The 15,932-nt window shown below is 34.1% G+C and overlaps 1 protein-coding gene across 2 annotated transcripts in view; it reads left to right on the forward strand.

The window, feature by feature from the left end:
- Nucleotides 1–14,692, forward strand: part of LOC144441074 (sushi, von Willebrand factor type A, EGF and pentraxin domain-containing protein 1-like) — a 47,184-nt gene extending 32,492 nt beyond the window's left edge. For both annotated transcript variants that reach the window (XM_078130598.1, XM_078130599.1), the window contains exons 18-26: nucleotides 552–770; nucleotides 2,185–2,394; nucleotides 4,067–4,384; nucleotides 5,753–5,950; nucleotides 7,031–7,204; nucleotides 8,196–8,414; nucleotides 9,322–9,555; nucleotides 11,426–11,524; nucleotides 12,527–14,692. In XM_078130598.1, coding sequence (XP_077986724.1) covers nucleotides 552–770; nucleotides 2,185–2,394; nucleotides 4,067–4,384; nucleotides 5,753–5,950; nucleotides 7,031–7,204; nucleotides 8,196–8,414; nucleotides 9,322–9,555; nucleotides 11,426–11,524; nucleotides 12,527–12,849 — 1,994 coding nt within the window. In that variant the 3' untranslated portion in view covers nucleotides 12,850–14,692. The remainder of the gene's footprint in view (nucleotides 1–551; nucleotides 771–2,184; nucleotides 2,395–4,066; nucleotides 4,385–5,752; nucleotides 5,951–7,030; nucleotides 7,205–8,195; nucleotides 8,415–9,321; nucleotides 9,556–11,425; nucleotides 11,525–12,526) is intronic.
- Nucleotides 14,693–15,932: the final 1,240 nt, after the last annotated feature.

The raw sequence follows: 15,932 nt of genomic DNA on the forward strand, positions 1-15,932 counted from the left end.
AACTGTTTGTCTTTCATTATATAGGACATTGCATGAATATTATATGACAGCACCTCAATTTCGGCATGAGTACAAATGTGGTGTACATGTACTTAGGGTATTTGCATGAGTACTTGCAGTGTTCTCTGTAGTCGTACTTTCATCAACATAGCAAGTGAAAGTACAGTAGGAAACACTGTAAGCACACATGCAAATGCCTCTGATTACCCACACTGGCACTCACATGCCATTGGGTTCTGTTACGATTTACATTTATGTTCCATAAAATTCATACTATATGAGTATGTGATCTCATGTGTAAGGAACAATTGTGCTCTCTAGCTTTTGTATATTATTTGCATGCAGATATGTAAAAAAAAATATTTTTGGATTGCACTGCAGTGTAAAATTATACCACTGTCCACTAATAGTGTAGTATGCATGCATTGATGCTAGTAATAATAAAAAATGACAGATGGTATACCCAAAAGTATCCTGCTAAAAATCACTAAATGGGCCCGCAGACCCGTACTACAGTTGATAACTAGCATTTACATGTACTTTCATTGCAGGCCAAACCAACCCTGAAGATAGTGACAGATCCTGTACAAAGCTACCGTTATTAGAAAACGGTACGGTACGTATCAATGGACAGATATATGATGGACGAAACCAAGACTTTCCCAATGAAGTTCGTGTTGATTTCTCTTGTTTCAGCAACTACAGACTTGATGGGTTTTCTTATACTGAATGTCAAGATGGACGTTGGATACATCTATTCCCTACTTGTGGTATGTACATGTACAAAATAACAACCTCCTTTTCTGTGTACATGGGTAATCATTGTTCAATGGTTTTCACTAGATCATTAAAACAGTTCATTAAATTGGAATGGATGGAAGATGGAATTTTCAACATTGTCGTTGATACCATAGTGAAGTAGGGTGCAAAACACAAGCACTTGCTTATGTAGAGATAGTATTAACATTCATATTTATACCATGTAATTGCGACTTCCACACTGGTATAAAGCAATTTAATACTATATTGGTGTACCTGGTTATTGGCCTATTTATAAAAGACTGCAGGACACAGATTTGATTGGTCCTGGAGTATGTACTTTCCAACAGCAGTTTCATTGGCAAATTGATGGCTAGGCGAATATTGCCTTAATTCAATAAAAAGTTCTGTTATTCAACCAGCTGCTGGGCGTATTTCAAATATTTCTAGTCCATGAAGCATCGTACCCCTACCTAAAGTTATTTTAAAGATACTGAAGTGCCTGTTTGAGTAATAACTCCTTCTTGACATGATGAAAAGTCATTCAGCATGTTATAGTCATCTCAAAGCCTTAGGGATGTTCGAATTAGTGTATACCTGCAGAAAGTGTGATCGAATAAACAAATGTGAAAAACATGTGGCAAAAGTGTGCTGAATAAACAGATAGTGATGAGTAAAAGTACTGGAAGTGCAAATGAAAAAAAGAGAATTTGCAATGCACACAAATGTGTGAGACTCTGTAAATGAATGAGAAATACAGCAGGAAATGTAGAATAGTACAAGTGAATGCGTGTAAGGCTGTACATTGAATGCATGTGAGGCCACATGTACATTGAATGCGTGTAGAATATATTGCATGTACAAGTGAATGCGTGTAAAGACTGTACATTGAATGCATGTGAGGCCACATGTACATTGAATGCGTGTAGAATATATTGCATGTACAAGTGAATGCGTGTAAGACTGTACGTTGAATGCATGTGAGGCCACATGTACATTGAATGCGTGTAGAATATATTGCATGTACAAGTGAATGCATGTAAGGCTGTACATTGAATGCATGTGAAGCCACATGTACATTGAATGCGTGTAGAATATATTGCATGTACAAGTGAATGCGTGTAGAATATATTGCATGTACAAGTGAATGCGTGTAGAATATATTGCATGTACAAGTGAATGCGTGTAGAATACATTGCATGTACAAGTGAATGCGTGTAAGGATGTACATTGAATGCATGTGAGGCCACATGTACATTGAATGCGTGTAGAATATATTGCATGTACAAGTGAATGTGTGTAAGACTGTACATTGAATGCGTGTGAGTATGAATAACAATAGAGAATGTATTATCGGTAGGTGAATATAGAATAATGTAAGTAAAATCAGTAATATATGTTTTTTTTCTACTTTGTATATCCCAGTTGATACCCGTCTATGTCATCGCCCAACAAATAATCCAAATGTGACTATATTCTACAACCACAAGCCATTAGATGAATATACACAAAGATACTTTCCACATGGTGGTTTAATAACTCAGAGATGTACAGATATTTTTAAGTATAAGTTACAAGGTCTCACAACTAGGACTTGTTATAATGGACAGTGGACAAATGAAGCTGCTGTATGTGGTACGTATTTATCAACACCAATTTCAATAATTAGTCATTTGGGTTTGAGTCGATTACAGAAAAATCCTCAGTCTCCAGTGGGATTTCCTGACAGTCTCAAGCCATTTAACTACTACCCTACAAGGAGCCAGTTGAGAGCCACACATCTTGACCTTTAACAACGGGCACATTACTCTACTGCATTGTGCATACTTATACTAGTGGTATGATGATCTCAGGTGCTTTTTTCTTCTTTGTCATTAAATAATTCAAATTTTCATTCCTTAAATGACAATTAAAGTAGATTTTTACATATTTTACCCAAACTTCCTCTTGGAAAAATTTCTTGTCGATGTAAACAGTTCTTGGGCAGTCAGCAAAAGGATTGTATTTACATGATTTCTGTGTGTTAGTATTTATGTATGTTTTACCCAATCTAATTAAAACCCGATGTAGTGTACTCGGCACAATTTCTTTTTGGCTCTTTTACTTTTACTGTCATTTGTTCTTTTGTGAGCACTCGTTACATACATCTGACACAATACCAAACCCAATCTCATACTTACATGTAGCCAACTAGAATCCATCTAACAATATAATACATCACTCAATGTTCGAAACTGAAAGAAAGAGAACCACCAAACAATATAACCATTTAACGATGACATCATTTTCTGTGCTCTCTTTGCTCGAGCTTTTTTCAAACAGAGCACCTGAAGTACATATACTTTCAACACATTATACGTTCTCATTTGTTGAGTGAATTCACTCAGCGCTCTTGTGTGGCTCAAGAACACCTATGGTATTGTGTCAAATGTAGGTAATGGGCATTCACAAAAGAACAAACAACAGTAAACATAAGACTCTTAAGAGCTAAAAAGAAATTGTGTCGAGTACGTACACTACAGTGTATATCAGATTTTAATCACTTTGTGCTTTACCACATTGCTTGCTATAAAGGCATGTTGTTATGCAATGAAGATTGTAATAGAGATCAGAGTAACTATACATATATGCAGGCTACATGGGAAGACTAGAAGGCATGTTGTTATGCAATAAAGATGGTAATAGAGATCAGAGTAACTACACATATATGCAGGCTACATGGGAAGACTAGAAGGCATGTTGTTATGCAATAAAGATGGTAATAGAGATCAGAGTAACTATACATATATGCAGGCTACATGGGAAGACTAGAAGGCATGTTGTTATGCAATAAAGATGGTAATAGAGATCAGAGTAACTACACATATATGCAGGCTACATGGGAAGACTAGAAGGCATGTTGTTATGCAATAAAGATGGTAATAGAGATCAGAGTAACTACACATATATGCAGGCTACATGGGAAGACTAGAATAAAGAGATAATATGTACAAATTTGATATAAAATGACAAGAACTTGCTTCCAATAAGGTTGAGTTTAAAACTTTTCATTGCTAAGTTTAAGTCCATATACACAAAGGTCCTTGTCCATGGTTCAAACCGTAGAAACAAAAGTTTTAAATTCAACCTTTAATACAATGGAAGCAAGTTCTTGTCATTTGATATTTTAGTGATCGACTTACAAATGTGGCTCAAAGATAACTAGGAATTGTTACCATATCACTAGTCTTACAATTTACTCTTCATATATGTAAGATGTAAATTTGGAATCAATTCTCTTTAACATATATTCTATACTTTCCTGTAGTGGAATCTGTTTTAGAAGTTGGAATGGAAGGAAATTCACCCCAAATGATAACAGAAGATGGTGAAGTTGTTGTATATCCACACTCTAGATCTACTTTGTACATAGATTGTATATCTTCAGAAAGTGTCACATATTCTGTTAATTGGTATAGAACTATAAGAAGGAGAGCATTAACGGGATATAGAATTCAGGATTCAGATATTTATCGTACTCGATTCAGACCTCCAAATAACCGTCAGTCAGATACATATACTTGTAAAAGAAAACTGAACAATCACAGGAACTTTGACGAACATTCCATTGTAATTCGTATGCAAGGTAAGCTGATATAATGTCCATTAATTGCTATACATTCACTGACTATGTTTGTGTCATATTCACATTCTGATATTTCTGCATTCATTAACAATCAAGAAGAGTTTGCACCAAATCAATGTAACATTAACTTTTGTTTTATTAACAGCTCAAAAGACAACAACATGGAATGTGATGTAGTCATTCTCTGCATCATCTAACATACACAATACCCTGTCTATTCAACTAATACATGACTATGTTACGACCTCATTCAATATTTTCTGGAAGATTTGTGAAAATGTCAATTTTTATCATTTTCAAGATCCACTTTATCCATGGTATAATAGTTTATTTGTGTTTCTAGGCCTATGGTCCATTTGAAGAGTCATTCACTCAGCAAATATGAGTCATATTAAATTTCACAACAGTTGACATATTAGCTTCTAACAATGTCATCCTTGGGATGCATCAGACAATTACATGTACAAAGATCAGGTTGTAATGAAATATCTTCAAGAATATATTCCATCCTCAAATCATAGCACACACAGAGTATTCAAGACAATCTATCCATTTCATTCACCTCAATAAGAAAGGATTTGTTTAAAATTTTGCTTTTGGTCAAAATGAAGGTTATATTAACACTCAAATGGCATAGCCTGGAGGGGGCCCTAAGGAATGAACCATGTTTATAGTCCATTCAATTGGTCTACCAGTCTGAACTTGACAGCCATATATACCCAACACCCATAACTTGGTCAATCAAACTATTAGATGGTATATGGGTACACTTTTATAATGCACATGACTTAATTCCGCTAGCTTGACCTTTATGGCAACATAATATGACCATATATTTGTCATTAAAAATGGACATTTTACATCATACCGCCAAAAGTTCAGTACATACAGATACAGATACCATTCAAGTATCTATAGCCTTACATTATCGTCTTTGAAGTTCAAGGTAAAGTTGTAGCAAATTGGACGTAACTTTGGGAGTTTTGAACTTCCAGTGACACTATTCATACATGCACTCCTAATCTGAAGTATAACTAAGCACTCAAGTCAGACACTATGCTTTAACCTTGACAAATTACAAATTCACTTCTGAAATTTTATACTAAGAGACATCGTTCAAATGTGTACTTAAACATTGTTACATGAAATCTTTCTATTCACGCATTAAATATGGCATTGACCTTCATATTTAAGTTCAAGTTGAATTTGCAGTCAATAACTTTTGAAAATCTTATTCATGACCTTGACTTTCACTTGTAACAACAAAGTCTGATAATAGTCTTTAGGTCTATTCAGAATATGCCATAATTTCAGCATGTGGATAACATGTAATTTATTTATCAATTGAAATATTTCTTTCTTCAACAGCAATAACTTGTCCAGCTGTTACTACACCAGTGAATGGTAGGAGGACAATAATTAGTCATCCACTGAGTAGAGATGAAATATTCATCCTTGGTGAACAAGTACAGTTCTCATGTAATCCAGGTTACAGGCTAGAAGGGGCATCACTACTGACATGTACATATAGAGGAGAATGGTCTGACTTGGCACCAGTCTGTCGTGGTAAGTAATCATCACTACTGACATGTACATATAGTGGAGAATGGTCTGACTTGATCCCAGTCTGTCGTGTTAAGTATATCATAACTACTGATATGTACATATAGAGGAGAATGGTCTGACTTGGTCCCAGTCTGTCGTGTTAAGTATATCATAACTACTGATATGTACATATAGAGGAGAATGGTCTGACTTGGTCCCAGTCTGTCATGTTAAGTATATCATAACTACTGATATGTACATACAGAGGAGAATGGTCTGACTTGGTCCCAGTCTGTCATGTTAAGTATATCATAACTACTGATATGTACATACAGAGGAGAATGGTCTGACTTGGTCCCAGTCTGTCGTGTTAAGTATATCATGACTACTGATGATGATGTTCATAACCTTTTCGACCCAGAGTGAAAACAAAAGAGAAATTTCCTTGATTTACCTGCAACATTGCTTTGAATGTTTTTGGTGGGTTTCTTACATCCCTTTTAAGTTTTACCTGTCATCTTTAAAACTTTATAGTACAGCAAACTATTTACATATATACTGCTTTCATTTTTAGCAATGATTAGGTATTGTCCATCGACACACGTGTGGATTAACAATCAAGTGCTTGAGGGCAATGTCATAAATTTCAAAATATAACAAATTTTGATCGAAAATTCAATTTTGGGGTTTGGTTTCTATTCCTCAGCAAAATTTTCAAAAATGTACACTTGATTTTTTTTTTCAACGCATGAAATAAACAACAATTCATTGCTTTGTACAGTTACAAGATTTCTAAAAATATGACAGATATGAAAAATATATAATTCATATCCACAATGATTGCATATTAAATTATATTTTTTGACAAATTGAAAACAAAGAGAATAGTCTTATTTTAACAGCCTGCAGATTTTTATTGCAGAATTTTGCGGAACTAATAATTTGTAGCAGTTTTTCTTTGGAGGTCATCATAAGTGACATGACGTGCCGTGAGGTGTTAGCTTTGATAATGAAGCTGTATTGTACTAGTTGATATAAAACACTCTTACTGTATTCCTGGTAGTTAGATGTTCACCCAACATACTTGTGATTTGTTGGCAGAAAACACTTGTTCAAACATTATATCACCTGAAAATGGTCGTTCAGATGGTACCACTTTAACAGTTGGAGGTAAAAAAACATTTACATGTGATGAAGGCTATGTACTGCAGGGTGTCAAAGAAATTGAATGTACAGAGGACTTATTATGGTCAGCTGATGTCCCAACATGTCAAGGTAATTATTTCACCATGTTGTACCAACATGTCAAGGTAATTATTTCACCATGGTGTACCAACATGTCAAGGTAATTATTTCACCATGGTGTACCAACATGTCAAGGTAATTAGTTCACCATGGTATACCAACATGTCAAGGTAATTATTTCACCATTGTGTACCAACATGTCAAGGTAATTTTTTCACCATGGTGTACCAACATGTCAAGGTAATTATTTCACCATGGTGTACCAACATGTCAAGGTAATTATTTCACCATGGTGTACCAACATGTCAAGGTAATTATTTCACCATGGTGTACTAACATGTCAAGGTAATTATTTCACCATGGTATACCAACATGTCAAGGTAATTATTTCACCATGGTGTACCAACATGTCAAGGTAATTAGTTCACCATGGTGTACCAACATGTCAAGGTAATTATTTCACCATGGTGTACCAACATGTCAAGGTAATTATTTCACCATGGTGTACCAACATGTCAAGGTAATTATTTCACCATGGTGTACCAACATGTCAAGGTAATTATTTCACCATGGTGTACCAACATGTCAAGGTAATTTTTTCACCATGGTGTACCAAATGTCAAGGTATTTAATTCACCATGGTATACCAACATATCAAGGTAATTAGTTCACAATGGTGTACCAACATGTCATGTCAATATGTGATGGTGTACCAACCTGTCAAGGTAATTATTTCACCATGGTGTACCAACATGTCAATGTAATTATTTCACCACGGTGTACCAACATGTCAAGGTAATTATTCCACCATGGTGTACCAACATGTCAAGGTAATTATTTCACCATTGTGTACCAACATGTCAAGGTAATTATTTCACCATGGTATACCAACATGTCAAGGTAATTAATTCACCATGGTATACCTGAATATATGAAACTAATCTTACATTGACCAATTAATATACCTGCTAATCATAACTCAGAGATAATTGTAACTTACCACAAGGTATTATTTTCACAGCTGAAAATAGATGTGGTGAAAGTATTTGTAATGACTGGGAAATATGTGTGAATGAAGAATGTATATGTAGACCTGCCAGTCATTGCGAAGATGGTGATCCTCAACTTATCTGTGGTTCAGATGGTAGAACCTACAGTAGTATGTGTCGTCTGAATGCAACTAAATGTTCACAAAACCAAGATATCTACAAAGCACATGATGGTAGATGTCCAGAACCGGGTAAGAAGAACATAAGATGTATTAAAATTACAAGTACTTTCACAGGAAATAAACCTTTGGTTAAACTTAAAGATTGATAATTGAAATTTAGAAAAAATACACTATTTTAATATATGGCATACATATTAAATCCAAGTGCCTTATATTGATAATGTTTTTCCACAAAATTATGCTTCAATGAATCGTAAACTATGCCATTTGGCCAGATAGTCCTCCTTTCTACATTGTCGTAAACATTATGGTGCTGACCATGTTCATTGTTAGCACAACTGAACTGATAAGGTGCAGTAGTGCTATAGGCATGGCAAAATGTGTGTGTGTGTGTGTGTGTGTGTGTGTGTGTGGACAACTTAGAGTCAAAAAACGCAGGACCGATTGCCATGATATTTGGTGGGTGTGTTACCTTGGGTGTCTAGTTGGGAAATTGTTCAAATCAAAATGATGTTAGCACCGGTGTGTGATTTGGGTAAAAAAATGTGATTTTTGGTCAAAAAACTTTGGTCATAAACTCAAAAACTACCTGGCAGATCAGTTTGAAATTTGGTGGGAACATTCTCAAGGATGTTTAGATTAAGAATTGTTCATGACATGATGATCCCATTAGTGATATGCAAATTAGGGCTAAAATGTGTCTTTTTGGTCAAAAATCTTAAATTCCACAACTGCTAAGCAGATTGGGCTGAAATTTAATGGAAATGCATGTGGGGGTGCACAGATGACGAAATATAAAGCATATAATGATTTCATCAGTGATATGCAAATTAGGTGTAAAAATGTGAATTTTGGTCAAAAAATATCCCAAAAAGTTCTTCGTGAGATGTTTCTAGAAGTGTTATTCTGCAGATTTTCGTCAAAACATTTTACATACATATTACATACATTGTAATGTTGAATGTGTATTTTACAGTGGATCAATGTGATGGCTACATATGTGATGACGACAAAGAATGTTATATACATGATGATGGTAACCCAGACTGTCAGTGTATTGATGAATGTGATGATGAAGGAGATATAGTTTGTGGTACTAATGGTGCTGTTTACTCAAATATTTGTAATTTACGTGTTGCAAAGTGTGAAAAACCTAGATTACAAATTGAAGTTGATGAAACTGGGTCAAGTTGTGTCCAGTCAACAAGAGGTATGTACACAAAGAAGAGCAGAATACCATACCTTGATTAGCCTGTCTTGGCACTGATGTGTTAACCCTGGTATCGCAATAGCTCTAATATCTTCAGCTTGTCCTTATCCCCATATCAAATTATATATATATATATGTGTGTGTGTGTGTGTGTGTGTGTGTGTGTGTGTGTGTGTGTGTGTGTGTGTACAAATATACCTAGCAATAAGATCATGCCCATAGCAACAGTTAAACAATGGTGTGTATTGCAAAAAATAAAAACATGGATGGATAGACAGGTGGATAAATATTTAAGAAATGATCCCTTGTTTGCCTACCAACAAGACCATGCCCATAGCAACAGCCTATGGCTATGTATATTGTAAAAACATTGTAAAGACATGATGGGTTAGGCAGGTAGATAATAGTCCAAAACAACTACACAATATAATCATCCAGCAACTAATAAACTGCACATTGTAATGTTTAATAATGGTGCATATTGTTTGGGTATATTGATTGGTATGTGGATAAACATTCTTTTTAACTATCACAAATTTTACAGTTATGCTACAATGCCATTGGCACATTTTTTTTTTATGTATAAGGTTACAAAATCTACAGTTGGTCAATATTATTTCACATTGTTTAAGTAAAATACACAGTAGTAAATTGTTTTAATTATTTCTCAAAAATAGCCAGTTATCAGCCTTGTATAAACACTTTAACTTTGGATAAATCCATGTATTGTTCATCATTGCTAAATTTTTTCCAACTGAAATATTATGATCGATGTCATAATTTCATTATTGCTAAATTGTCTTTCTTTTTAGTCTCCCAAAGGTGGGACTATTACAATGGGCTTCATTCATCTGTGTGTCCATAATATGTCATTTCTCAGATATGCAATATCTGATTTCTTTCAAACATGGCACAAAGATGACATATAATATGGGACATATGCATGCCACTTTCTTTTGTGACATATGCAAATTTGTGAGAATGGCAGCCATATCTGTAATTTAAAATCATTATTTATAGCATAACTCAAAAACTAATACATAGATACTCCATTCCAATGTCTATCCTTATCAAAAGACATTAACCTTTGACCTTGACCTTCAGGGTCAATTATCAAAATCTAGCCATTTTTTGCCCATCACAGACAGTTTGTCATATTCATTTGTTGCCAGTTTCTTTTAAATCACGTCCACTTATCCCCAAGTGACGGTTGACATCATTGACCTGGGTCAGTTATCAAATTCAAGCTATGTCTTGCATATTGCAGAAAGTCTTTAGCATTTACATGTGGCCAATTTCTTCCAAAATGATGTCTGAAAGTAACGTAGAACAAGAGAAATATATAATACATGCATTACTTTTGGAGTTCACATAACTTTTAACTGAATGGTGGCCATATTTGTAGTGACCAATCATGATTTACTGCATAACTCAAAAACTAGAATACATGGAGACTCCATTCAAGTGTCTATCCCTATATTATTAGGTGAAAACTTTCTTTGCAAACCTTGACATTGACCTTCATGGTCAGTTATCAAAATATCTACTCATTGAATATTTATTTGTTGCCACGTTTCTTTTAAATAGTTCCACCATTCAGTCATATATAAGTAAAGTATTAGAGGGGGCTGTGTCATCTACAAAGACTTGTTTTATCAGAAACAGAGGAACTACCAGTAAACGATCTTATACTACAGTATGTCATACATCTGGGTTTATAACTTCATTATTGTTAAATTTAAATTTTCTTTCCGTTTTAGTAGAAATAGAAGTAGTACCACGAGTACATGATCTACAGTATGTCACATCCAGGGTCATAATTTCGCTATTGTTAAATTTTTAATTTTCTTTCTCTTTTTATCAAAAACAGAAGTCATAATACCAGTAAATGATCCGGCATGTCATGCATCATGTGCACTAGACAGCAGACTGACTGCATGTCAACGTGTAACTGATGGAGAAAGTTTTGGTGAGTCTAATAAATCAACAACTTTTAACACTTTAAACGCTAGCTGATACCCTTTTTTAGGGTACAGTTACACAGACTTTAGACTAGAAACCAAGTCCTGAAAGAGTTGATTATTAGAAATATTATTACTTAGACTTTTTCTAGTAAGTATATGTAGTCACTCACACCAGGCTACTCATCTTTTTCCATCAGAGTGAATAGTTTCAGCATATACTAAATATAACACTATTTTTAGTGCTCCAATATGTAAATTGAGGTCACTATGCATGGATCAATAGTCAATACCATGTGATACAATCTTAGCCAATCACTGAAGGCTATATGAACATGATGTGTTATAGATACTATTACTACATCTATATGCAGCCCTCAAAGTCACTACAGCTGTTGTTGTATACTTGACCTGAATGTTAGCCCCCTTTGCACATAATTCTCCAAGGGGAAGGGGAGAGTTTGTTATTATAATGGCTTCCCTGTGTTTATATGAAATGGCTTTCAATCCTGATACAATGCTTATGTACTAATCCTAAAGGGGCTATATACACATCATTTTGTTTCATGACATTATTAAATTTAACCAAATGATAGCCATATTATAGTAAAAATCACTATTTACTGCATAACATAAAAACTGTTATCAAAAAGACCCCTTAAGGTGTCCACTTATATTTGTTTAAATAAAAAAAGCCAAATAAAAATAGCATGCTTTTTCATACAGAAAAGCAACAAAAGAAAGTGACACATAAAACAAAGTTGATATGACTAAATTACACAAAACCACTGTGACAATGGTTGTTTGCAGATAGAGAATCGTGTATTTTAGGGATATTTAAAAAAAATGTCTTACTAATAGTCTTCACCAACTGACAAAATGTCATGTAAATGAAGCTCATGGTTATGTGATGAGTCACCTGACTTATGTGAGGTCAGTGCACTGTAGTCTCCACTTGATTGAATTACTTGTTACAGTAATAATTGAAACTTTTTGTGTTTTTGTTTTAGTTGTTGCGGTGAATTTGACAAGTATTACAGAATCCATTGATGCATATAACCTCAATGTTAAAGTACTCAGGGCATGGCCTACAGATGGTAGACCAATCACAGTTGGTGAGACAGAATACATCAGAGCACCAAAAAGAAAACAAGATGGTTGCCAGTGTCCACCAATAGAATTCAATGGTACGCCAACTAATTGGATTATATTTGGAACTGTAGACAGTGGTAATCTACAGGTCGGAGGTCATAACTATGTGAAATTGTTAGATACAAATGAGGGGAATCTACTGGAATATGACTGTCCAAATCTATTTGCATTTGGAGGATAATGATGTATACATATGTCGTGAATGTGAACCATCAATGTATGAAAATTCATCCATTGATGCGATAAATAAATGATTAAAATATGCAAATATGGAAAGTATTATTACCGTACTTCTTTCAACAAAGTTGGATGGAGATATCTCAATTCTGATGAAACTTTGCCTATGAGACAAGTATCTGTTAGATTTGAAGGAGATCTGATTCAGAATCTAGTAGATTTGAATGAAGATAATCTCATGACTGCATTGCCTATGAATTTAGAGTAATATTACAAACTAAAGTGATTTTTTATCAAGTTGCAAGTTTGATTTGCTTGGATATAATATAAATGGTACAATTAGAACCAGTATTATTAACATTCACTGACACTTAAACATCATTACACTGATGACGTCTGAGTGATTTAGATTCCAAAAATGGTAAATTTACCGATTATTACACTGACATCATAACAATACCATAATACTACAACCGTATGAGTACAATAAAGAGAAACCAAACGTATTGTCAATCACTGGGTTGATTAATAAACTTTCCTGTTCAAATTTTCAAAGTTTTGCTAATCAAAGTATCAATTGGATAGTCTGCAGGCTAATATTTGGAGAGAAGTGCATGGTGTATGACTATCAGTGTGACGTACTAAAGTATTTTGTAAGAGTGCTAATTCTGGTTTTCTATGCAGCTGTACTTACAAGCAAAAGGAGTTAAATTGTAGAAAATAACACAAGCACAAGTACGGACACTTCAATTCCCATACTAGCACTCACACAACACAGGTTTCTGTGTATGTTTTTCAGAAAAGAGCAATTTTCATACAGATGTAACTGCTTGCTCATGATTTTGTTTTGAAATGCTTTTGTGGTCATTTGTATACAGGTATGTAATAATGTTATTGGTCCTGCAATGCAGTGCTAATAGCATGCACATGCAGCAATATGTTGTAATCTACCGGTATGGTACATATAGTCTAATTGTAGTTTAAATTACTTTTCTTTACATAACAATTTATATACATCATGTGATACATTTCACAAAGTGTTTGCTATACATATATGCTATTAATGATGGTAATGAAAATTCAAAGTCAATGTGTTTTTGTCAAACTGTCTTGACCAATAGGGAACTTGCGATCCAGACTGAGCATGCTCAGACGCAAAGCACTATGGGATTATCTGGGGTTATTGCAATACCTAATTTGGAGCTACTGATAAAATTAACCTCCCACAATTGTCAGGGTAACTATGAATTGATCATTTGTGGTTGCAAACAATGTATCAACATGGCTTACAATACTAATTGATTAGTATTTATTATCACATTTCCCATGATTCAACATGGCGGGTTTGCAAGTTCCTTATTGCAGAGAAGATGACACTTTACTTAAAGTGTAAAATAAATCATGGCTGTGATTTCATAAACTAGTGTACTTCCAAAGAATTTGTTTATAGAGTGTGCAAAAACTATTATGTAGTTTTGATATTCTTCTTTGTAGAACCCCAGTTTTGGAAGTATATATTTTAGTGAAACGTGCCATATATATGCAATTCATACATTCCAAAAAAAATTATTTTAGATATTTTTTATATTATCCAAGTTGTTCTGTACCAGTTTTATATTCAACACTGATTATTACAAACCGTATATTTTGTCTAAATGTCTTCCATCTTTTATTGTTCATCATATGGATCTATGTATGCAAGGATTGCTGTATTTACATCAACACACTGCCAGATTTCACAAGCCTATTAAAAGTCAACACTTTTATATACTCATCCAAAATGTCTATTTTTTGAAAGTATCAAATATTCTATTATTTTCTGTATGTAGCCAGTGAAATAAATGATTCTAAAAAAACATTATATAGACTGACAATAGTAATACTTAATCATTGTATGCAGTGGGTAAAAGAGTACATATACAGAGCTAAGTCATTGTGTGCAGTGGATGAAAGTATATGTATAGAGCTAAGTCATTGTATGCAGTGGATAAAAGTATATGTATAGAGCTAAGTCATTGTATGCAGTGGATGAAGGTATATGTATAGAACTAAGTCATTGTATGCAGTGGATAAAAGTATATGTATAGAACTAAGTCATTGTATGCAGTGGATGAAGGTATATGTATAGAGCTAAGTCATTGTATGCAGTGGATGAAGGTATATGTATAGAGCTAAGTCATTGTATGAAGGTATATGTACAGAGCTAAGTCATTGTATGCAGTGGATGAAAGTACATGTATAGAGCTAAGTCATTGTATGCAGTGGATGAAGGTATATGTATAGAGCTAAGTCATTGTATGCAGTGGATGAAGGTATATGTATAGAGCTAAGTCATTGTATGAAGGTATATGTACAGAGCTGAGTCATTGTATGCAGTGGATGAAGGTTTATGTACAGAGCTAAGTCATTGTATGCAGTGGATGAAAGTACATGTACAGAGCTAAGTCATTGTATGAAGTGGATGAAAGTACATGTATAGAACTAAGTCATTGTATGCAGTGGATGAAAGTACATGTATAGAGCTAAGTCATTGTATGCAGTGGATGAAAGTATATGTATAGAGCTAAGTCATTGTATGCAGTGGATAAAAGATTGCAGGTACAGAGCTAAGTCGTTGTATAAAGTCGATAAGGCCAAATAAGAAATAGTTTGTTTCCAATAACCCAACTTACCCTAGTTATGCCCCCAAAATTGCAAAAAGTAAAATGGTATCATTTTTTATGCATTGAAAATAAACTAAAATAAAATTCCGACCAACCTACCCTATATCTGAAACAAAGTTTTTAAACACAAAAATCGTCTCACATAATAGAGAATATTATGTTGCTTGAACATATTTCATTGGATAAACATAATGTCAACTGTAGATGGCAGTATACATCATCAAAGTCAATTGCGACTGTTCGCAGTCTCAAAACGGGGTTGAAAAATGTCAATTTTCTTTTATTGGCAGTAATAAAACGTGTCCATGACCGTGGCAAATCATATTTTAGAGATTTCATAGTAGAAAACATGAACTTTTGAGTAGATTATAGTTAATCTAGGATAAATACATGAAAAATTCACTGAAATTGTAAACTGAAAATC

This window comes from Glandiceps talaboti, chromosome 10, assembly GCF_964340395.1.
Source record: "Glandiceps talaboti chromosome 10, keGlaTala1.1, whole genome shotgun sequence".
NCBI lineage: Eukaryota > Metazoa > Hemichordata > Enteropneusta > Spengelidae > Glandiceps > Glandiceps talaboti.